Genomic DNA, 17,709 nt, shown 5'->3' with positions numbered 1-17,709 from the left:
CATAATGAAATTAAGTCTTTAAGCTTCTGAATACTGACTGCAGCCCAAGGTGTGTACCTCCTTAAAGAGAACATGCCTCCTATGAGACTCACGACTTTAACCTAGACTAGCAGCTGCTAGCACGGGGGCTGGGAATGAAACAGTGAAACTGCAATTGACTGGTGCTCAAATTCAGAGTGTCAATAATCTTCATAACATTAAGCCTAGAAGAATTCCAAGGCTTTGCTTCATGCTATTATTTTACTTATTTGATCCCTACATGGCTATTTTTGGATACCACAGCAACCTGAATTGTACTAGAACACCAGACTCAATATTAACTCCAGGGTGCATCACCATTCCTTCTCACCTGCATAAAGGCACAACAGAATGCAAACTATCCCAAAAGCAAAGGCCTGTATAATATGCACTATACCAATAACCTAAGCTGAAGATGGCAACACACTCCACCAATCACATCAAGAGATATTAATATTGCAATATTGCACAATAATGCATTGCACCTAAAGCCATCTTAATGCAGAGTCAGGTCATAAACCTCTATTGCCCAGTTCCAGGCACTCTGGAGAGCCAGTGGTGGCAGAGTGATTAGTGGCAGACTAGGACCTGCGAGAGACCAAATCCCCCCACTCAGCCATGAAGCTCTCTAGGTAAACTTGGGGACCAGTCGCTGCCTCTCAACCTACCTCACAGGGTGGTGGTGAGGAAGGAAGGAGGTGAATTATTATTATTATTATTATTATTATTATTTATACTACGCCCATCTGGCTTGGTTTCCCCAACCACTCCAGGCAGCTTCCAACAGGAGTAAAAACAGATTAAAACTTCAAACATTAAAAACTTCCCTAAACAGGGCTGCCTTCAGATGTCTTCTCAAAGTCAGATAGTTGTTTATTTCCTTAACATATGATGGGAGGGTGTTCCACAGGGCAGGTGCCACTACCGTGAAGGCCCTCTGCCTGGTTTCCTGTAATCTCACTTCTCGCAGTGAGGGAACCGCCAGAAGGCCCTTGGAGGTGGACCTCAGTGTCCAAGCTGAACAATGGGGTTGGAGACGCTCCTTCAGGTATACTGGGCCGAGGCCATTTAGGGCTTTAAAGAGAATGAAGGCACAGGAACAAGGCTGGCCGTTTAGGGATTTAAAAGTCAGCACCAACACTTTGAATTGTGCTGGGAAACATACTGGGAGCCAATGCAGGTCTTTAAGGACCGGTGTAATATGGTCTCGGCAGCCACTCCCAGTCACCAGTCTGGCTGCCGCATTCTGGATTAGTTGTAGTTTCCAGGTCACCTTCAAAGGTAGCCCCACATAGAGTGCATTGCAGTAGTCCAAGCGGGAGATAACCAGAGCATGCACCACTCTGGCAAGACAGTCTGTGGGCAGAACCACCCAACTCCACCTCCAGCTCTTTGGAGAAAAGGGTGGGATATAAAGGCAGTGCAAGGCAATCAGCCACACTCTGGCAGCAGCTCTCTGGAGACACAAGAGACCAGAGTTCAAATCACGCTCAGGCATGAAAGCTCGATGGGGTGACCTTGGCAGCCTGTCACTGCCTGTCAACTCAACTCTACCTCACAGGGTTGTTCTTGTAGCCGGGATTAAATGAGTAAGAGGGAGCAAAGCTCCTCGGAGAAAACGGTGGGATATAAATCCAAGTAGTAAGTAAGTAAACAAATAAAAAAACACGCTGTGACAGCAGCCTTTCCAAACTATGGGTCCCCGGTGGTTGTTGGACTACGACTCCCATGATTCCTAGCTATCACGGCCGGCGGTGGGGGACGATGGGAGTTGTAGTTCCTCAAACACCCGGAACGGTTACCGGCGCCGGAGGCTCAGGGCCTTCTCGAAGCCACGATGAGGGGGCTCTAAGGCTGACTTCTTGCAGCCGCTCCCCCTCACGGAGCCCCCCCCCACCAGCGCCAGGCCCGGCTGTCCCCACCGCTTTCCTTCTCCCGCTCCCCGGTCCGACTCCGCTCTCACCGGCTTCGGGCTCCCAGCGCAGGCGCCTGGGGACGGAGCAGGCGCCCCGGCCGCAGCGCGCCAGCAGCACGAACGCCATCTCTCCACCCGCAGGACGAGGCTGCCGGTCCGGCCTAGAGAGCCGCGTCCGCTCGCTCGCCTCGCCGGGCCACTTTTCTCCTCAGGAGCCGCCCGCGCGGGGTGGAGACGGAGCCAGGTGCATGCTGGGAGAGGGAGTCTTCCGAGGGAGGGGAGAAGCGGCGCACGCCGGGAAGCGGAGCCCGGCGGCTCGAAGCGATTCCCGCGGAATCTCGTTGGACGGCCGAGTGGCCAATCGGAGCCGCCGGCTCCTGATACGCTGAGCCCGAGGCCGCGCCTGGAGCCTCCGGGGCGGCTCCGGGCGCCATTTTTGTTTTTTTACCTCATCCCTTGAGGGGAAGCGGCGGTTTCCTCACGGGGAGCGGGAAAATTTATAGAGGCGGCTGCAATGGGATGCCTCTCCCCGCCTAAACTTAAGGGCGGCAGGAAACTCCTGGGGGGGGGGTCATTGTTTTGTTTGTTACTGCGTTATGTTAGGATTACTGTATTACTATTAATTATTATTATTATTATTACATTTGTAGCCTCCTTTTCCTCCGTGTAGCCCATGGTTTTCACAACATTATAAACAAACAAACATAAATCATAGCTTTATTGAAAATTACACTTATTAACATTTTTAGGTGACTTCCTCGCTTCCCCTTGGTTGAATTTCATTGCATATCCTTTTAACGGTTTTCCAAATCACAGTTCTTACAAAATGTAACTTAAACATTAACATCCTTAGATCTTCACATTATGAAATTAAACATATTACTTCATCACTTAACATAAATAAAATCCTAAGCCAATTAAGTATCTGCAAGCTGTTTTCAGTTAATTTAACTTAACATATTTAACGAAGTAATCATTAAATTTAATCCACTCTTGATACTCCTCCTTCTGGTCGCGGACTCTTCCAGTTAGGTCGGCTAGCTCCGAAAAATCCATCATCTTCATCTGCCATTTTTCTATCGCTTGTAATTCTTGGGTGTAGCCCATCTTTAGCTTCACAACAATGACCCTGTGGCACAGGCTAGGCCGAGAGAGGCAATGGACATCACACCCAGCGAGCTTCAAGGGAACATTTGAACCCAGGGCTCTCCCAGGTCCGATTCCAGCACTCTTGACCTCTACAGCACGTGCTATTTTTCTAGAAAAAAGAGGTGCCTCTTATAATGGGAATGGCACCCAATTGAGAGGTGCCAAAGCTGAGTTTAAGTTAGTTCTGGCTGGGGGAAAAAGCCCTACATTGAACTACAACTGGCCTAGGACAAAAAACCATGTGGCACTCGCCACTTCCCCCCCCCCCCCCCAGGATGACAAGGAACCATAAGTAAGCAATCCTGGGGTTTCCTTAGTTGGCCCCCTACAAATCCACCTAGCAGTAAACCTCATCCAGTTCAGAGCATCTCCTTAAATAAAGTAAATTAATCAGGCTGGGAAAACCATAGAACTGTAGAGTTGGAAGTGACCGGGAGAGACAACTAGCCCACCCCCATGCAGAAATCTCAGCTAAAGCATCCATGACAAAGGGCCATCCAGCCTCTGCTTAAAAACCTCCCAAGGAAGGAGTCTACCACCTTCCATGGGAGTTTGTTCCACTGTCAAACAGCTCTTGCTGTCACTTATTTCTGATGTTTAGTTGGAATCTCATTTCTTGTAGCTTGAAGCCATTGATTTGAGTCCTACCCTCGAGCAGGGGAAAAGAAGCTTTTATCTTTAAAAATTTTAAATGGCTGTCGTTTCTCCTCTCAACCTCCTCTTTTCCAGGCTAAACATACCCAATTCCCTCAACCTTCCCTCACAAGGCTTGGTTTCCAGACCCCTGATCATCCTGGTTGCCCTCATTTGCACACATTTCCTCTTGTCAACACCCTTCTTATTGTGGCTTCCAGAACAGTACTCCAGGTGTGGTTTGACCAAGACAGAATTGAGTAGACCTATGACTTACCAGGATCTGGACATTACAGTTGATGCAGTCTAGAATAGCATTATCTTCTTTTCTTTTTCCCTTTTTGCTGCTGCATCACACTTGTTGGCTCATGTTCAGCTAGAAGCTTACATTCATCCTCAATGAAATTCATTTTGATCGTTTTGGCCCAGTTCTACAATCTATTAAGTTGATATTGAATACCGGTGCTGTCTTCTGTGGCATTAACTACCCCTCCCAGTTTGGTGTCAGTCAACCAGCTACAAATCCACCTAACAGTTATTTTGTCTGGCCCACATTTTACCATATTAATTCCTGGATGTCAAAATCCAAGTTTGGTGCAAGTACTCCTTGGTGAGAACCCCAGCAGGGATTTAAAAATCACAAAATATGCAGCAAAGTAAAGCACAGAAACATAGGCTATTATACCTTTAATGTATGCCCTTATGAGTTTCTTCAAGAGTTCCCTTCTTCCCCTGGTATAGAAAAAGACTACACACTTGTTAGTCTTTAATTTACTGTACTGTACTTACTAACTCTTCAAAGGTCATATTCATGTGCTTTTCCTCACAGTATTCAAAAAAAGTTGCACAGGCAATAAAATACGACTTAGTTACAGCGGTGAAAGTTTCTAAATTACTGGTATAGGAACACAATAATGGCTTGAAAGAGCCATCAGGTCTGAGCTGCAGCAACCAGCTCAGCCTGTCTTCACATATTAAGCTTTTCTAGTAGACTGAAGTGAAAATGGCCTTCATTATCTTTCTCTCAAGTTGCAGGGGAGTTACCTACCTAGGTCTGGTAGTACAGTTTCCGCAAGGCATTAACTCCTTCATGCATTAATTAAACTTAAGCATGTTGGTTATATGATGCCATGCAACAAATGGAGGCTGGATGTGTTGTGGGCAGGGCCAGCATAAAAAATATCTAGATGGAGCAGAATGAATCTTCCTTTGGAAGCCAGTGCAGGAAAGGCTATTACAGAGTAAAGTAATATATTATACAGTAGGCAAAGCAAAGCCTTCAGCATTGTACAATGGGTGATGACTCTGGCAGTAATTCTTGGTGTGAAGAAAAGGGTGTTAGGAATTCACAAAGGTGTCCCTGTTTTCATTAATAAAATGGGTATGCTTAGCCTGAAAAAGAGGATGATAGCCATCTTCAAATATCTAAAGAGCTGGAAGATGTAACAGAGCGTGTAGGTTAATAAATCATAAAAGTTCAACGTTGACGTTAACTGTTTAATAGCAAAAACACAATCTTCACAGACTTGGCTGAATTTCAGGCCTAAATGAGCACAGCAGCTTATTCCATGTAGGCTGCATGTACTCCATGAAACCAGTTGCCCAGATTAAAGGCCCCACTTTCTAGTAGATGTATATGTCTCCTCTCCAGGGCTTTCCCCAAGCAATCAGAGACTGTTGTCTGTGTGCAGCCTGTCTTTGCTCTGCCCATTTCATGCCTCTCCTGGTTCTGGGAGTCAGGGGGAGGGAAGCTTGTTGCAGCAGGAGGTGGAGACACCCCTGACTGTTCACTAGCCAGACTCACCTCTGCCTCTTGACCTCCCTCCTGCCACTCACCTGCTTCAGCCTCCCATTCAGGACTTCTCCCTTCTCTCTCGACTTTCCTGGCTCACCAAGCCCTGTTACCTCTGCAGTTTTCAACACCTCTTCCAAGTCTTCTCCCTCTTTTCCTTCTGACTACTCATTTTTGTCCCACCACCACTTCCCGGGCAGAGCCGTAGCTATTGGGGGTGGGGAGGTGAAATATACTCAGAGTCAAGAGTGGATTTCATGCTTTTTTTTCAGCTCATGGTGTTGAGGAGGAATGGAAGTTCCCCCACAATATCTGCTTTATATACATTATTGACACAATGGGCTGCACATGACTGGCTAATTCTGGGATTCTCCTGTAGGCCAATCAATTTGTGGATTCGCTTCCACCTGGAGCTGGATTGGGTGGCTCCTGCAGACCAATCATTCTGCTGCATTGTTCTAGGACCAATCAGACTGCTGCATTCTGAATCCTTTTGTTCTAGGACCAATCAGACTGCTGCATTTTGGATCCTATTCAACTCAGTACATAACAGGAGGCTTGCTGGGCACCATTGAGGCTCCCAGCCTGTGTGTGGTGCCAAACTGGGTCTTTGACCAGGTGAAATGAAACCTAGTTTTGCCCCTGCCCTGGGCTCTGAGCCTTGTTCCCATGGCATTCCTTGCACCATTCCTCAGCATCCATTACAGAAGATGGAGCAAGCTTGTTTCCTCCTTTCTCCTTTCAATGGATTTAAGTTACAAGAAAGGAATTTCCTCCTAAACATCAGGAAGAACTTCGGTCAGTAAGAGCTGTTGAACAGTGGAACTGACTCCCTCTGGAGCCGATGAACTGGACTCTCCTTCCTTGGAAGTTTTTAAGCAGAGATTGGATGGCCATCTGTCACGGATGCTTTAGCTGAGACTCCTGCATTGCAGGGGGTTGGACTAGATGACCCTCAGTGTCCCTTCCAACTCTAGGCTTGCACCATCAATCAAGCAACTGCTTTTCTGCTGCTTATCTTAATACCATTTTTTATAAGGATGCTGTTGGTGTTATTTAAATTTGTTAGGCACTTTCTCTTGCCTAAGGCAACCCAAAGCAACTTGCAACCAACGAATCCACCCCACATATATGCATTAAAACTATGGGGGATAATAAATACGTTAAAACCTCCCACCCGTTTTTATGTTCTTGTTAATACCGTTTTAATGCTGCGAAAGGCTCTGGAACCTTATGAAAGGGCTCCACATAAAACGGATTTTGTTTATGGTTTCTTATGTTACAGTACCTATCTGTCTATTTATATCAAGAATATTATGATTTAAAATGGATTTTGCTACGGTTTTCTCAACGAAGAGCCTTGTGGGTGTGTGTTCGGATATATAAAGCCAGGCAAGTATTTAAGGGTTCCGGATCGCGAGCTGTGGGCAGGTCAGCGCGCGATTCTCCTCCCTCCCTCCTTCGCTCGCTCGCGTCCTGCCTCCGAATCGGGTCCACCTCCCTCCCTCCCCCTCCCACCCGAGGGCGCCGCGTGCGCGCCCCTCCCCTCCGGCTTGCGCGGCTGGTTTGAATGAACCGCTTCGGGAGTTGCGGCGCGAAGGCGGCGCCGGCCAATCAGAGCGGCGCATTTTTCGCGCTGGTTTTGGGCTGCGGGGGGGGGGGCGGCGGCGGCGGCGGTGAGGCGCAGGAGGCGGAGACCAAAGGGGACGCTCGCTCGCTCGCTCGGTCTGTCGGCGGCCCGTTCGCTCTCTCGCTTGCTCGGGGGAGGAGGGGGCGGCCGGGGAAGAAGGAGCCCACCGCCCGGGAAGGGAAGACGAGGCGGCCGAGAGAGAGAGAAAGAGCGAGGCCCCCGCCTCAGAGCGCCTCAGCAGCAGCAGCAGGTCAGTGGCGGGAGGGCCGGCCGGCCTCCCCTCAGGGGTTGCGGGGCGGGGGCGCGCCTGCCGTTCTTTCCCGCGCGCCCGTCTCCCGGGGGGGGGGGTCTCCGGTTCCCGCCTGCCTCCTTCCGAGGCACGGAGCCGCTTTTTCCCCTCAGGCGCCTCCTCTCCTTCCCGGCCTCGGGGGGTTCCGGCGCCCCCTCGCACCCCCCACCCCAGAAAGACGCCCCTCGGGGCCGGCCGCTTCCCCGCGCCGGGGTCGGGGCGCCTTCCTGCTTCGCCTCTGCGGGAGACGTAACTCGGGAAGAAAGGGTCAGAAGTGGAACCGGGGCCCGGAGTTGGGAGGGTCTCGGGGGAGGACCGGGGGCCGGGGAGCGCTGGGAGGCTTTTCTCCTCCCTCGGCCTCGGGACCCGGTTGCGGGGTCGCCCGCTCGAGGGCTTCCCTTGGCCGGAGGCAGCAGCTGCCGCCGCCGCTTCTTGCCTGGGCTGCGGGAGGGAGGGGGCGAGGATGCAACTCCGGGAACGTATGGGCAGGGAAGGAAGCCATGTTTGATTCATTCCCCACCAAGGGAGCGCTGTGCGGTTGGGGATGCGGTGCGCCAGCCCTGCTGCTCGGCTTATAGGAAAGGGATGCAATAAGCCCTCCTGGGGCGCGCTCCCTCTTCGGCTTAAGCCTGGCTGTGAAGGGGGGCGATTGGCCTGGGAAGACCTTTTCTCCTGACCACCCACCAACCAAACCCCGCCCGCCCGCACATCGCCAGCTTGGCCCGATGTCCTTCTGGCAAGAGGGAAAGCCTCGGTCGCAGTTCCACTGGGGAAATGGGATTGCAAAGGACGCCTCTGGGACGCAGCAGCTGCTGGGTTTTTTTTTCCCCAGAGGGGAAGGGGGCCACACGGTCTTGCATCTCCTAGGACTGAAACGTTTCAGATTTTTTTTTCCCCCTAAGGAAATAAAAAGCCAATAATAGATCGCTCTTTTATTTCGCGTTGCCACGTGCATGGGTTTCTGCATTCCTAGGGATGCGCAAGCCAGTCTGGGGCAATTGATCAGAGAGACCGACTTCCTAGGGTTTTGAAACCTAGGGCTTTTGGGTCACCTAATTAAAAGGCATGGAAGTGGGGAAATAGACTCCATTGAAGGCACCAGAGGTGCACACTTGCTGAATCTTTGTAATGTTAAATTGCTTTAATGTACAGTGCATTAATAGATTGGTTCTTCAGTCTCTTGAAATACAACATTTGCTGTGCAGCTGTTAGATGGTATTCAGTAAACAGTAAACTTATGCGCTGACCTGAGGATTGCCCATAAAGTGCATCGTGCTCCCATGAGTTCACAATGAAAACATGACAAAGGAGGGGGTGTGCAATTGCTAAAATGTGATGGGAATGGAAATCAAAAGGACTTTTAAAGCTAGAGCATATAACTAACATCTATCTGCTTTAAAAGTGTGACATTCTTTATACAGTTCTTTTGTAGAGCATATTAAACTGGTCTGTTTAACAAAAATGTGAAATATTAGAACTCAGGTGTTGTTTTGCTTACAAAGGCTTGGATTTGATTCCTTCATTGGTACTTGGCAATTGATTTTGTTTGATTGGTCTCTTCTTGTTTTAGCTGTATAAACTGATTTATAATGGGTATCATTTATCACTATTCCCATGATTTTATACAAAAATCAATGCATGTTTAAATAACAAAAACAATTTGCTTAAAAAGTAGCCTGGTGCTGCCTCAGAGCAGCAGTCATTGGTACATAGTACAATCCTATGGATGTATAAAAAGAAGTAAGCCCAACTGAGTTAAGAACCGATGGCAACCAGGACTTTTGTGTTGAGACTTGCTAACATTCTCGCTTGGCCACGAAGCTCATTGAGTGACCTTGTGCCAATCACCATGTACAGTGGTACCTCGCAATACGAAAAACTCGCAGAACGAAAGAGTTTTTCATTTTCTGAGTTGCTTCGCAAGACGGATTTCCCTATGGGCTTGCTTCGCAAGATGAAAACGTCTTGCGCCTTTTTAAAAAAAATGCCAATGCATTCCTATGGGAAACCGTCAATACACAGTGGTGCTTCGCAAGACGAAAAAATTCACAAGACGAAAAAAATTCACAAGACGAAAAAACTCACAGAATGAATTAATTTCGTCTTGCGAGGCACCACTGTATTGTGAAATATGAGGGCCTCTTAAATAATGTGGAACTCTTCTCCTGAGCCACCCTGAAGATCCCAGTAATCTGAGCAAAGCTCCAAATGCTTTTTGCAGTTTATTTTGTCATCTACCTGTCCAAGCAAAGCCGTGTCCTCCACTCCACCCTGCCCAAGGCTTGAAGCTGGATTTAAAAGAAGTCTTTTGTCCAAAAGAACCCACAGCTGAGCATAAGAAACTGAACAGTTTCTGCCCAGAATCTAATGGATTCCCCCCCCATCACTGCTCCAATGAGATTTTACAATTCCATTTCTAATCATAGAATAGGAGAGTTGGAAGGGACCATGAGGATCATCTAGTTGGACCCCTGCAATCTTTTTTCTCAATGTGGGGTTCAAATCCTGAGATTAAGAGTCTCATGCCCTGCCAACTGAGCTATCCCACCCATCAGCGATGCCAACAGTATGCTGTATGTTGATTCAGTCCTCTGCTGCACTTGCAAAAGAGACACATTCGCTTGCATTTCATGTGTCATGAAAATTTGTGCCCCCTTTTGCAGGTGAGCCCCCCCCCCCCCCCCGTAAAATGTCAGGGGCTCTGCACGGGTAATAAGATATCTGAGATGCACAATATCAACAGGTAGGGATGCGGGTGGCACTGGGGTCTAAACCACTGAGTCTCTTGGGCTTGCTGATCAGAAGGTGGGTGGTTTGAATCCCCGCGATGGGATGAGCTTCCATTGTTCAGTCCCAGTTCCTGCCAACCTAGCAGTTCAAAAGCACGTAAAGTGCAAGCAGTGGGAAGGTAAACGGCGTTTCCGTACACTCTGGTTTCCATCATGGTGTTCCATTGCGCCAGACGCGGTTTAGTCATGCTAGCCACATGTCTGCGGACAAATGCAAACTACCTCGGCCTGAAAGAGAGATGAGCGCAGCAACCCTATAGTCGCCTTTGACTGGACTTAACTGTCCAGGGGTCCTTTACCTTTTACCTATCAACAGGTAAAGGGACACGGGTAGCGCTGTGGGTTAAGCCACAGACCTAGCACTTGCCGATCAGAAGGCCGGCGGTTGAATCTCCATGACGGGGTGAGCTCCCGTTGCTAGGTCCCTGCTCCTGCCAACCTAGCAGTTCGAAAGCACGTCAAAGTGCAAGTAGATAAATAGGTACCGCTCTGGCGGGAAGGTAAACGGCGTTTCCGTGCGCTGCTCTGGTTCGTCAGAAGTGGCTTAGTCATGCTGGCCACATGACCCCCTCGGCCAATAAAGCGAGATGAGCGCCGCAACCCCAGAGTCGGTCACGACTGGACCTAATGGTCAGGGGTCCCTTTACCTTTTTATCAACAGGTAAAGTTTTCCCAGTAATTGCATTCCCATATCAAAGACTTACCCAGTTTAATTTCTGCCTGCCACAGAGCTGTTAAAGCCACAAGAATCCTGTTTTACAATGCCAAGCCTAAATCTTAGAAGGAACTCAAGAATAAAAACAATCGATAATGTTTTTAAATTTAAAAATAGTAAAAAAATAGACATTTGATTGTTCAGAAATGTAATATAACATTCATATGCAAAAAAAGTGATGAGCCATTAGTAATAAAATACATGCACAAAGCCAATTAAGCATGTATCACTCCACCCTCCATGCTTTAATTGCTACATCAACGAAATACTCTGAGCACGTGCAGGTTCACATTTTGAACTCATTTAACTCACTCTTTTTGCTCACTTTCTGCAAGTTGCTAGCTCAATCTAAGCTACACCACATGTCTGCTGTGAAAATATAGGAGGTATAAAATGGCTGCAAAAGGGGGCCTAGTATTTGTATCATTGGCGTCAAAATTTGGCTCCCTTATCCAGAGTGAGGCATCTTCGTATTATGAAGGGTCATGTTTTTCTTCCCATCTCTCCCCATATTAGCACAGTTCCACTTCAAAGCTAACCTATATTAATCTGGCCTGATTATTGTATGTTTAGCAGGATGCGTAAGGTCCACTTGTATTCACCTGAGCTTATTCTCAGTTTGTTGTGGGCATTCCTAAAATGAGTTATTGGGGAAGTGAGGAAAGCAGAGTGATCCGCTTTCATTTTGGAAAGGCAGTATTCTTCCTAATTGCTCATTTTTTTAAAAAAGTTCTTATTTTATTTTCTATACACCTCTTTTATAAAGCAACTTTATGTTCTGTTTTGCCTTGATACTGATGTTTTTATTCTTGTGCCCCTTCCTAGCAAAGCCAAGACTGCAATCCTGCACCTACTTCTAGGAGTAAGTCCCATTAAACAAAAAAGTAGGAATGTATTCAAAGAGTTCTTAATGAATGCCTGCACTCCAGATCCTTCTAATTTGCAACCCGCTACGTCAGTACCCCCTGAACCAGGCTCTTGGTGGGCCTGTGTATAAAAGCTAAAGCCTTCTGATTTTCAGTGCAAGGTTTTTAATGTATAGTCTACAAATTTGGTTCTACACCCAACCACTTTTCTCCTAAGTAGCTTACCTTTTCTATTTTTATGAATTCTGCATTTGCGATATGACCTCCCTGCTTCTGTGTTATCAACTTCACTATATCTACCCACCATTATACTGTGCTACAGTTGGCCCTCACAAGTGCTTTTCTCACAGCAATCATATATGCTTGTTTATCCCGATGTATATCTCATTCATTTTAATTGAGGTTATAGGCAACAACCAAATTACACATGTCATATTGACGTGCAACTGGGCAGAACCCAAAAGTGACTTTAAAAATGGTCCTAAAAGAGCCTAGAAAGCGTGAAAAATTTGCAAAAACAGTGCCTAGCAATCCCACAAGCCTTTGAAATTGCAACCCCAGGAGCCCTTGCATCGACCGTTGAGGCCTGTGGAGAGTTTGAGCAAAAAGGTTTGGAGGGAGCAATTGTGGCGAAGTTTGGCATCTGGTAAGTGCTGCTGGTATTTTCAAGGGTTTAGAGGGTGTTTGCAGGCTTTTTCAGTGGTGTTTCACATAAATGTGCAGAGCCTTCCAACATAAGTCCTGTGTAAATTGGGAGTTGCCTATACTCTCAAGCAGGCATGCACAGGAATGCATCTTATAAAGTGAGCAATAGGAGCTATTTTCATCATTGCTCATGGGAAAAATCATTCCTGAGCTTGCGTTAGCTGATGTGTTTTGCACATCCCTCCATGTCTGTTTTGAATACAGATGTCCATAGTTTTAAGATGTGAATAGTATCCTATGCAGGGGACCAGTGTTTTCTCAATGGGGGTATTAACAAGGTTTTGCCTAATGAATGCTACAAATAAATTTCCTTCTTGCCAGTCAACATAGAGTACAGCAGCCTTTCTCAATCAGATGTTCTTGGACATCTTTCACCATCTCTGACCACTAGCCATGCTGGCTAGGTATGCTAGGAGTTATAGTCCAACAACATCTGGGGATCCAATGTTGAGAGAGGCTGTGTTACAGCATATAGCCCCCTTTTTGGTGGGGGGAGGTTTAGAACAGGCATAGGCAACCTTGGCCCTCCAGATGTTTTGGGACTACAATTCCCATCATCTCTGACCACTGGTCCTGTTAGCTAGGGATCATGGGAGCTGTAGGGCCGAGGTTGACTATGCCATGTTTAGAAGATAGTGTTAATTGACTACTTTTAACACCCAAAGGCCATTGGCCTTTGTGGTGTCTCAGGATTCCAACCAGTCTCCCATACTTTTTTAATTCCTACATGAAACTTCCAAGAGAGGTCATCCAAAGGTTTGCAGATCACCAATCACATAGATTATCTAATGCTAATCCCTGGGAGGCAGGCAAAAAGTTAAAACTGGTGTCAGTTTTATCCAGATAAGATAAAGTATTGTTTGGGAAGACCACTGGTGTGCATGGAGAGTTGCAGCTTGTTTTGTACAGAGTTGTCAGGTATGCAATTTAGGGCTATTTCTGAATCAGTTGACCTCAAGTGGCTAGGGGTGCCTTTAGCCTTAGGACTGCAACTGGCAAACCAGACTATCTGGAGAAAGCACAGCTGGCCTCGGCCACACATCTACTGGATATATCCAGATTAAACTGCTGTAATGTTTCTTATGTAGGGAGTGCTTACCTGAAAACAGACTGGAAACATCAGCTGGTATAATTTTTGGGATTTTTGTTTGTTTGCTTTTGTATTTATACATTTTTATTGAAATTTGGGTCCAACATTAAGACGTATATGATTTTAAAAAACAAAAAAACTATTGGAGCCAATATTTTAATCCTTTAATGTTTTCCATTTTTGTGCAGTGGAGATGCTGGCTACCAAATTTATCTGCAAATATTTTTTCCCCATTACCCTTAAATTCCAATAGAATAGAGATTTTTAGGAGTTTAGCGTAAAGACTAAAAACTAACCCCCTACCCTTATGTCCTAGGGTCAGCTATAACTTTTCTTCTAATATTACCTTGAGCCTTTAGGGCTTGATCAGCTAATAAATGTTGAAATTAGTGAGCCTGCAGCCAATTCAGACCTGAGTCCCCAAAGCTTGCTCCAGAGAAATTGGGCTGTTATTGTAAAAGCTCTACAGCCGAAGAATCTCCCCCACCCTAGTGATAGGATGCTGTTATGCAAATTCATATCCATCGCCTGCTGATAGTAACTTGGTGGTATCAGAGATGAGCAAGTAAGGAGTAGCCAGTACTGACATTTCTTCTAGATCTTCAGCATGCCTACAGTATAATGGTTATTTAATGGTTGTAACAGTGAGTTGAAAATGCAAAAGGGCAGGACCCATAAATTCCTTTGTGCTATTTCTTGTTCCAGTATAATCCACTTCTTGCTTACTTTTTGAATTATACTTCAATGTTGTCTTAATGTTTTATAATGTTAAGTATGGCAATCTCAATTCCCCCTTACGTTTTTTTTACTAATAATGTCTCATTCATTGCTAATCTTTTTATTTTTTATTTCATTTCATTACATTACATTACACTTACTCTTTCCCCATGTGTATTTATTGAATAAAATAAGTTTGTTTTGCCTTTGTAAAGCAAGCTCAAGCCTGTCTTCAACTATCATTTGTCTGCTTCTCTCTCTCTAAGGCTTCTCAGGCTTGTTCTTTATTTTTCTATTTTATCTTCTCAGTAGAGCTCTTTCTCTTTGGCTTGAAAGCTTTAGTGAGTAGTGTTTGTTGTTCCCTCTGCATTGATTTCTCATTAGTGAGTAGCATTTGGTGTCTCCTTTCCCCCTTTTTCTGTTCTGTGGTGTGTGTTTGGATTTTTAGCAGCATTTGGCTTTCTTGTGTGAATGTGTAGCAAGCATTTTCAGTAGTGTTTGCTGCCCCCCCCCCCCAATGTCTGGCATGGGTGTCTGGTTAGCTCATGGGTAGGCAAACTAAGGCCCAGGGGCCGGATACAGCCCAATCGCCATCTAAATCTGGCCCGCAGACGGTCCTGGAATCAGCGTGTTTTTACATGAGTGTGCTTTTACAGTGGTACCTCGGGTTATATACGCTTCAGGTTACATACACTTCAGGTTACACACTCCACTAACCCAGAAATTTTGCTTCAGGATAAGAACAGAAATCGGGCTCCGGTGGCGCGGCGGCAGCAGGAGGCCCCATTAGCTAAAGTGGTGCTTCAGGTTAAGAACAGTTTCAGGTTAAGAACAGACCTATGGAACGAATTAAGTTCTTAACCCGAGGTACCACTGTATTTAAAATGCATCTCTGGGTTATTTGTGGGGCATAGGAATTTGCTCTCCTCCCCCCTCCTTCAAAATATAGTCTGGCCCCCCACAAGGTCTGAGGGACAGTGGACCAACCCCCTGCTGAAAACATTCACTGACCCCTGTCATTCTGTTGTAGTTCTCACTTCTTCTCCCTGCTCTTTACTCCCTCCACTATCTTGTTGACTCTTCCTCTTACATTGCCGCCTTTTAAAAAAATATTAAATCCCTCCTGTATATTTCCTTTTGTCTCTTTCGCTCTAGTGCTGTTTCTGTAGCAGGCCTGGCCCACCCATAAAGCAAGGTGAGGTGGCTGCCTAGGGGAGCAGGATCCTTGGGGCATCAGATCCCAAAGTAGATCTTTCTTCCCCCTTGTTAACATATAGATCCTCACTCCTCCTTCCCTGGCAGTGTTCAAAATTGGCCATTTGTGACCAAGTGAAGATGCTTGGGTGTCAGGAAGGCGCCTGACATGTCCACCATTTGGGATCATTGGATCTGGGCTGTTTTCACACACTAACATATCCTGTAGAATTCTATCAGTTATATTTTATCTGCGCAGTCAGAATGAATTTCAGGAACCGAATTGCCTTTTTCTGTGCATCCTGAGCAGGAGCAGGAGCCATTAAGAGAAAGAGGTTGGACTGTCCCTTGGTCAAGTAACTTATTTAAATTCTCAAAGCTCTTAACCGAGCTCAAAGTTGTCTTCTGAACTAAGCCAGACGTTTAACTGATAATCAATCGCAGTTAGTCCATCATTTGAAAACAAGACTTTAGAGCAGTTGTTCCTCAAAATGAAAACTAGACATTCTGATTTGGCCACTGTAACCATGGTTTTAAGGAGCCATTTGGCGCCAAGCTCATATACCTGAGTTTCTAACACTGTTCCCTGGTGGGGAACCACCATTTTGTGGTTTGCTTCAGGTGCCGAAATGTATTGGGCAGGCCCTGTTCTGTAGGATGATGGTAGTTGATCGGGGTAGCAGATCTCTCTTCATTCTGCGAGATTCAGTCAGATGTGAGGCACTGCTAATGCCCCTTTTCCTTTGTCAGGAATGGTTTTCTTCCCAGACGTCCTGTATAGCTGTTGGCTTCACTTCACCAAGGACATTTGTGGTATACCAGGGGTCAGCAAACTTTTTCAGCAGGGGGCTGGTCCACTGTCCCTCAGTCCTTGTGGGGAGCTGGACTATATTTTTTTTGGGGGGGGGGATGGATGAATTCCTATGCCCCACAAATAACCCAGAGATGCATTTTAAATAAAAGGACACATTCTACTCATGTAAAAACATGCTGATTCCCGGACCGTCCGCAGGCCAGATTTAGAAGTCTCGGGGGCCTTAGTTTGCCTATGTGTTATACCCTTACTTGATGCAGTGACTTCCAGGGACCCTACTTCAGTGACTCTCTGTGTCCCAGAGAGGGCAGCAGCTGGGAAGCTACATTCACAGACCGCCCAACAGCAGAAATGATGGGAGAATCTGCAGTGATACAGGCAGCTCCTAATTTCTAATAAGCTCAGGAGATATTTTGGGGGAGTGTTGTTGTTGAGGTGTTCAGTAGACTGGTGGCTGTTCTCCAATTGGACAACAATGTTCTGGCAGCCCTAGGTTGATGTTGTCATTCAGTTTTATTGATGGCTGCTTCTGGAACTCACAGTAGAGCTTCTATAATCTTTTTGCATTCCTGCACTCCCAGGACATTGCTTGGTTCTTTCCGAGCATGGTTCTACTTGGGTCCTCACAGCTGTCTTTTGTGCTCTTTTTTTGTAGGAATTGTGTTCTGCAGGTTAGCCTCAGGTTCTTGATTGACCAGTTTCTGGGGCAGTGGAGCTTGCAGTGTCCAGAGTGCAGTTGTTTCACTCTTTGTTGGACGTGATACCTCAGTGTGCTCTGCATTTGCTATGTGGTAGCAGATTAAAGACCTATACTTCTAGCCATTCTACAGTTTTTGTATCCCGTTAAGGAAGTCTGCTGGGTTATATTTCTCCTGTTGAAGAGAAAAGGTGTGTAGTTCTTTGAAATAGGTTATCCCACTTGTAGTAAGTAACCTTAAAAAAATAAAATATTGAGGCGAAATTATGTTACTATGTCGGGCAGAGAGTCTGGAGAATCAGTGCTTTGCCATCTCTTGAGACAGTCAAGCCAGTTGTGCCTTCAATTCCCTCCTGAATGTAGTTGATCAACCTCAGACCCACAAAGACTCCTATTTCACTGTTGGTCCTTTGGTTTGATATCTTGGCCTCGAATGTGTGAGAAGCCTGGGTGGAAGCAGCAGAAGATGAGGGATTGCCGAGATACATCTGCCACCAAGTGTCTCTGTAGGTTCTGTATTGGGCAGTGGACATCAGAGTCAAGTAGCTTACATAATCTTTGCATGGGGAAAGGACTTCTGAGGGACTCCGCAAATAGTGGGGTAGGGACTTCTGTGCTAAAGACCAGGCTTGTTACATTTTGTCTACTACTTCATTTCTAACTTGAGGTGGGAAAGGAACGGTTAGCAACGTGAAA

At 46.4% G+C, this 17,709-nt stretch overlaps 2 protein-coding genes across 9 annotated transcripts in view; one reads left to right on the top strand and one right to left on the bottom strand.

Moving 5' to 3' along the window:
* LETM1 (leucine zipper and EF-hand containing transmembrane protein 1) overlaps positions 1–2,200 on the bottom strand; it is a 28,943-nt gene extending 26,743 nt beyond the window's left edge. For 3 of the 5 annotated variants that reach the window (XM_083440753.1, XM_083440754.1, XM_083440757.1), the window contains exon 1: positions 1,982–2,178. In XM_083440753.1, the coding sequence (XP_083296879.1) occupies positions 1,982–2,060 (79 nt within the window). In that variant the 5' untranslated portion in view covers positions 2,061–2,178. Of the gene's footprint in view, positions 1–1,981 lie in introns of all 5 variants that reach the window. The other 2 variants (XM_083440755.1, XM_083440756.1) reach the window with 2 other exon arrangements.
* Positions 2,201–7,014: 4,814 nt separating this feature from the next.
* The window catches only part of NSD2 (nuclear receptor binding SET domain protein 2), a 74,453-nt gene continuing 63,758 nt past the window's right edge, over positions 7,015–17,709 (top strand). For 2 of the 4 annotated variants that reach the window (XR_014511352.1, XM_083440710.1), the window contains exon 1: positions 7,494–7,693. The gene's annotated coding sequence lies outside the window, so the exon portion shown is untranslated. Of the gene's footprint in view, positions 7,384–7,493; positions 7,694–17,709 lie in introns of those variants that run through there. The other 2 variants (XM_083440709.1, XM_083440708.1) reach the window with 2 other exon arrangements.

Source organism: Podarcis tiliguerta (genome assembly GCF_965153285.1).
Source record: "Podarcis tiliguerta genome assembly, chromosome: 5".
NCBI classification, from domain to species: domain Eukaryota; kingdom Metazoa; phylum Chordata; class Lepidosauria; order Squamata; family Lacertidae; genus Podarcis; species Podarcis tiliguerta.
Note: the sequence above shows the minus strand (reverse complement) of the source record. Positions and strands in the feature narration are given on the sequence as shown.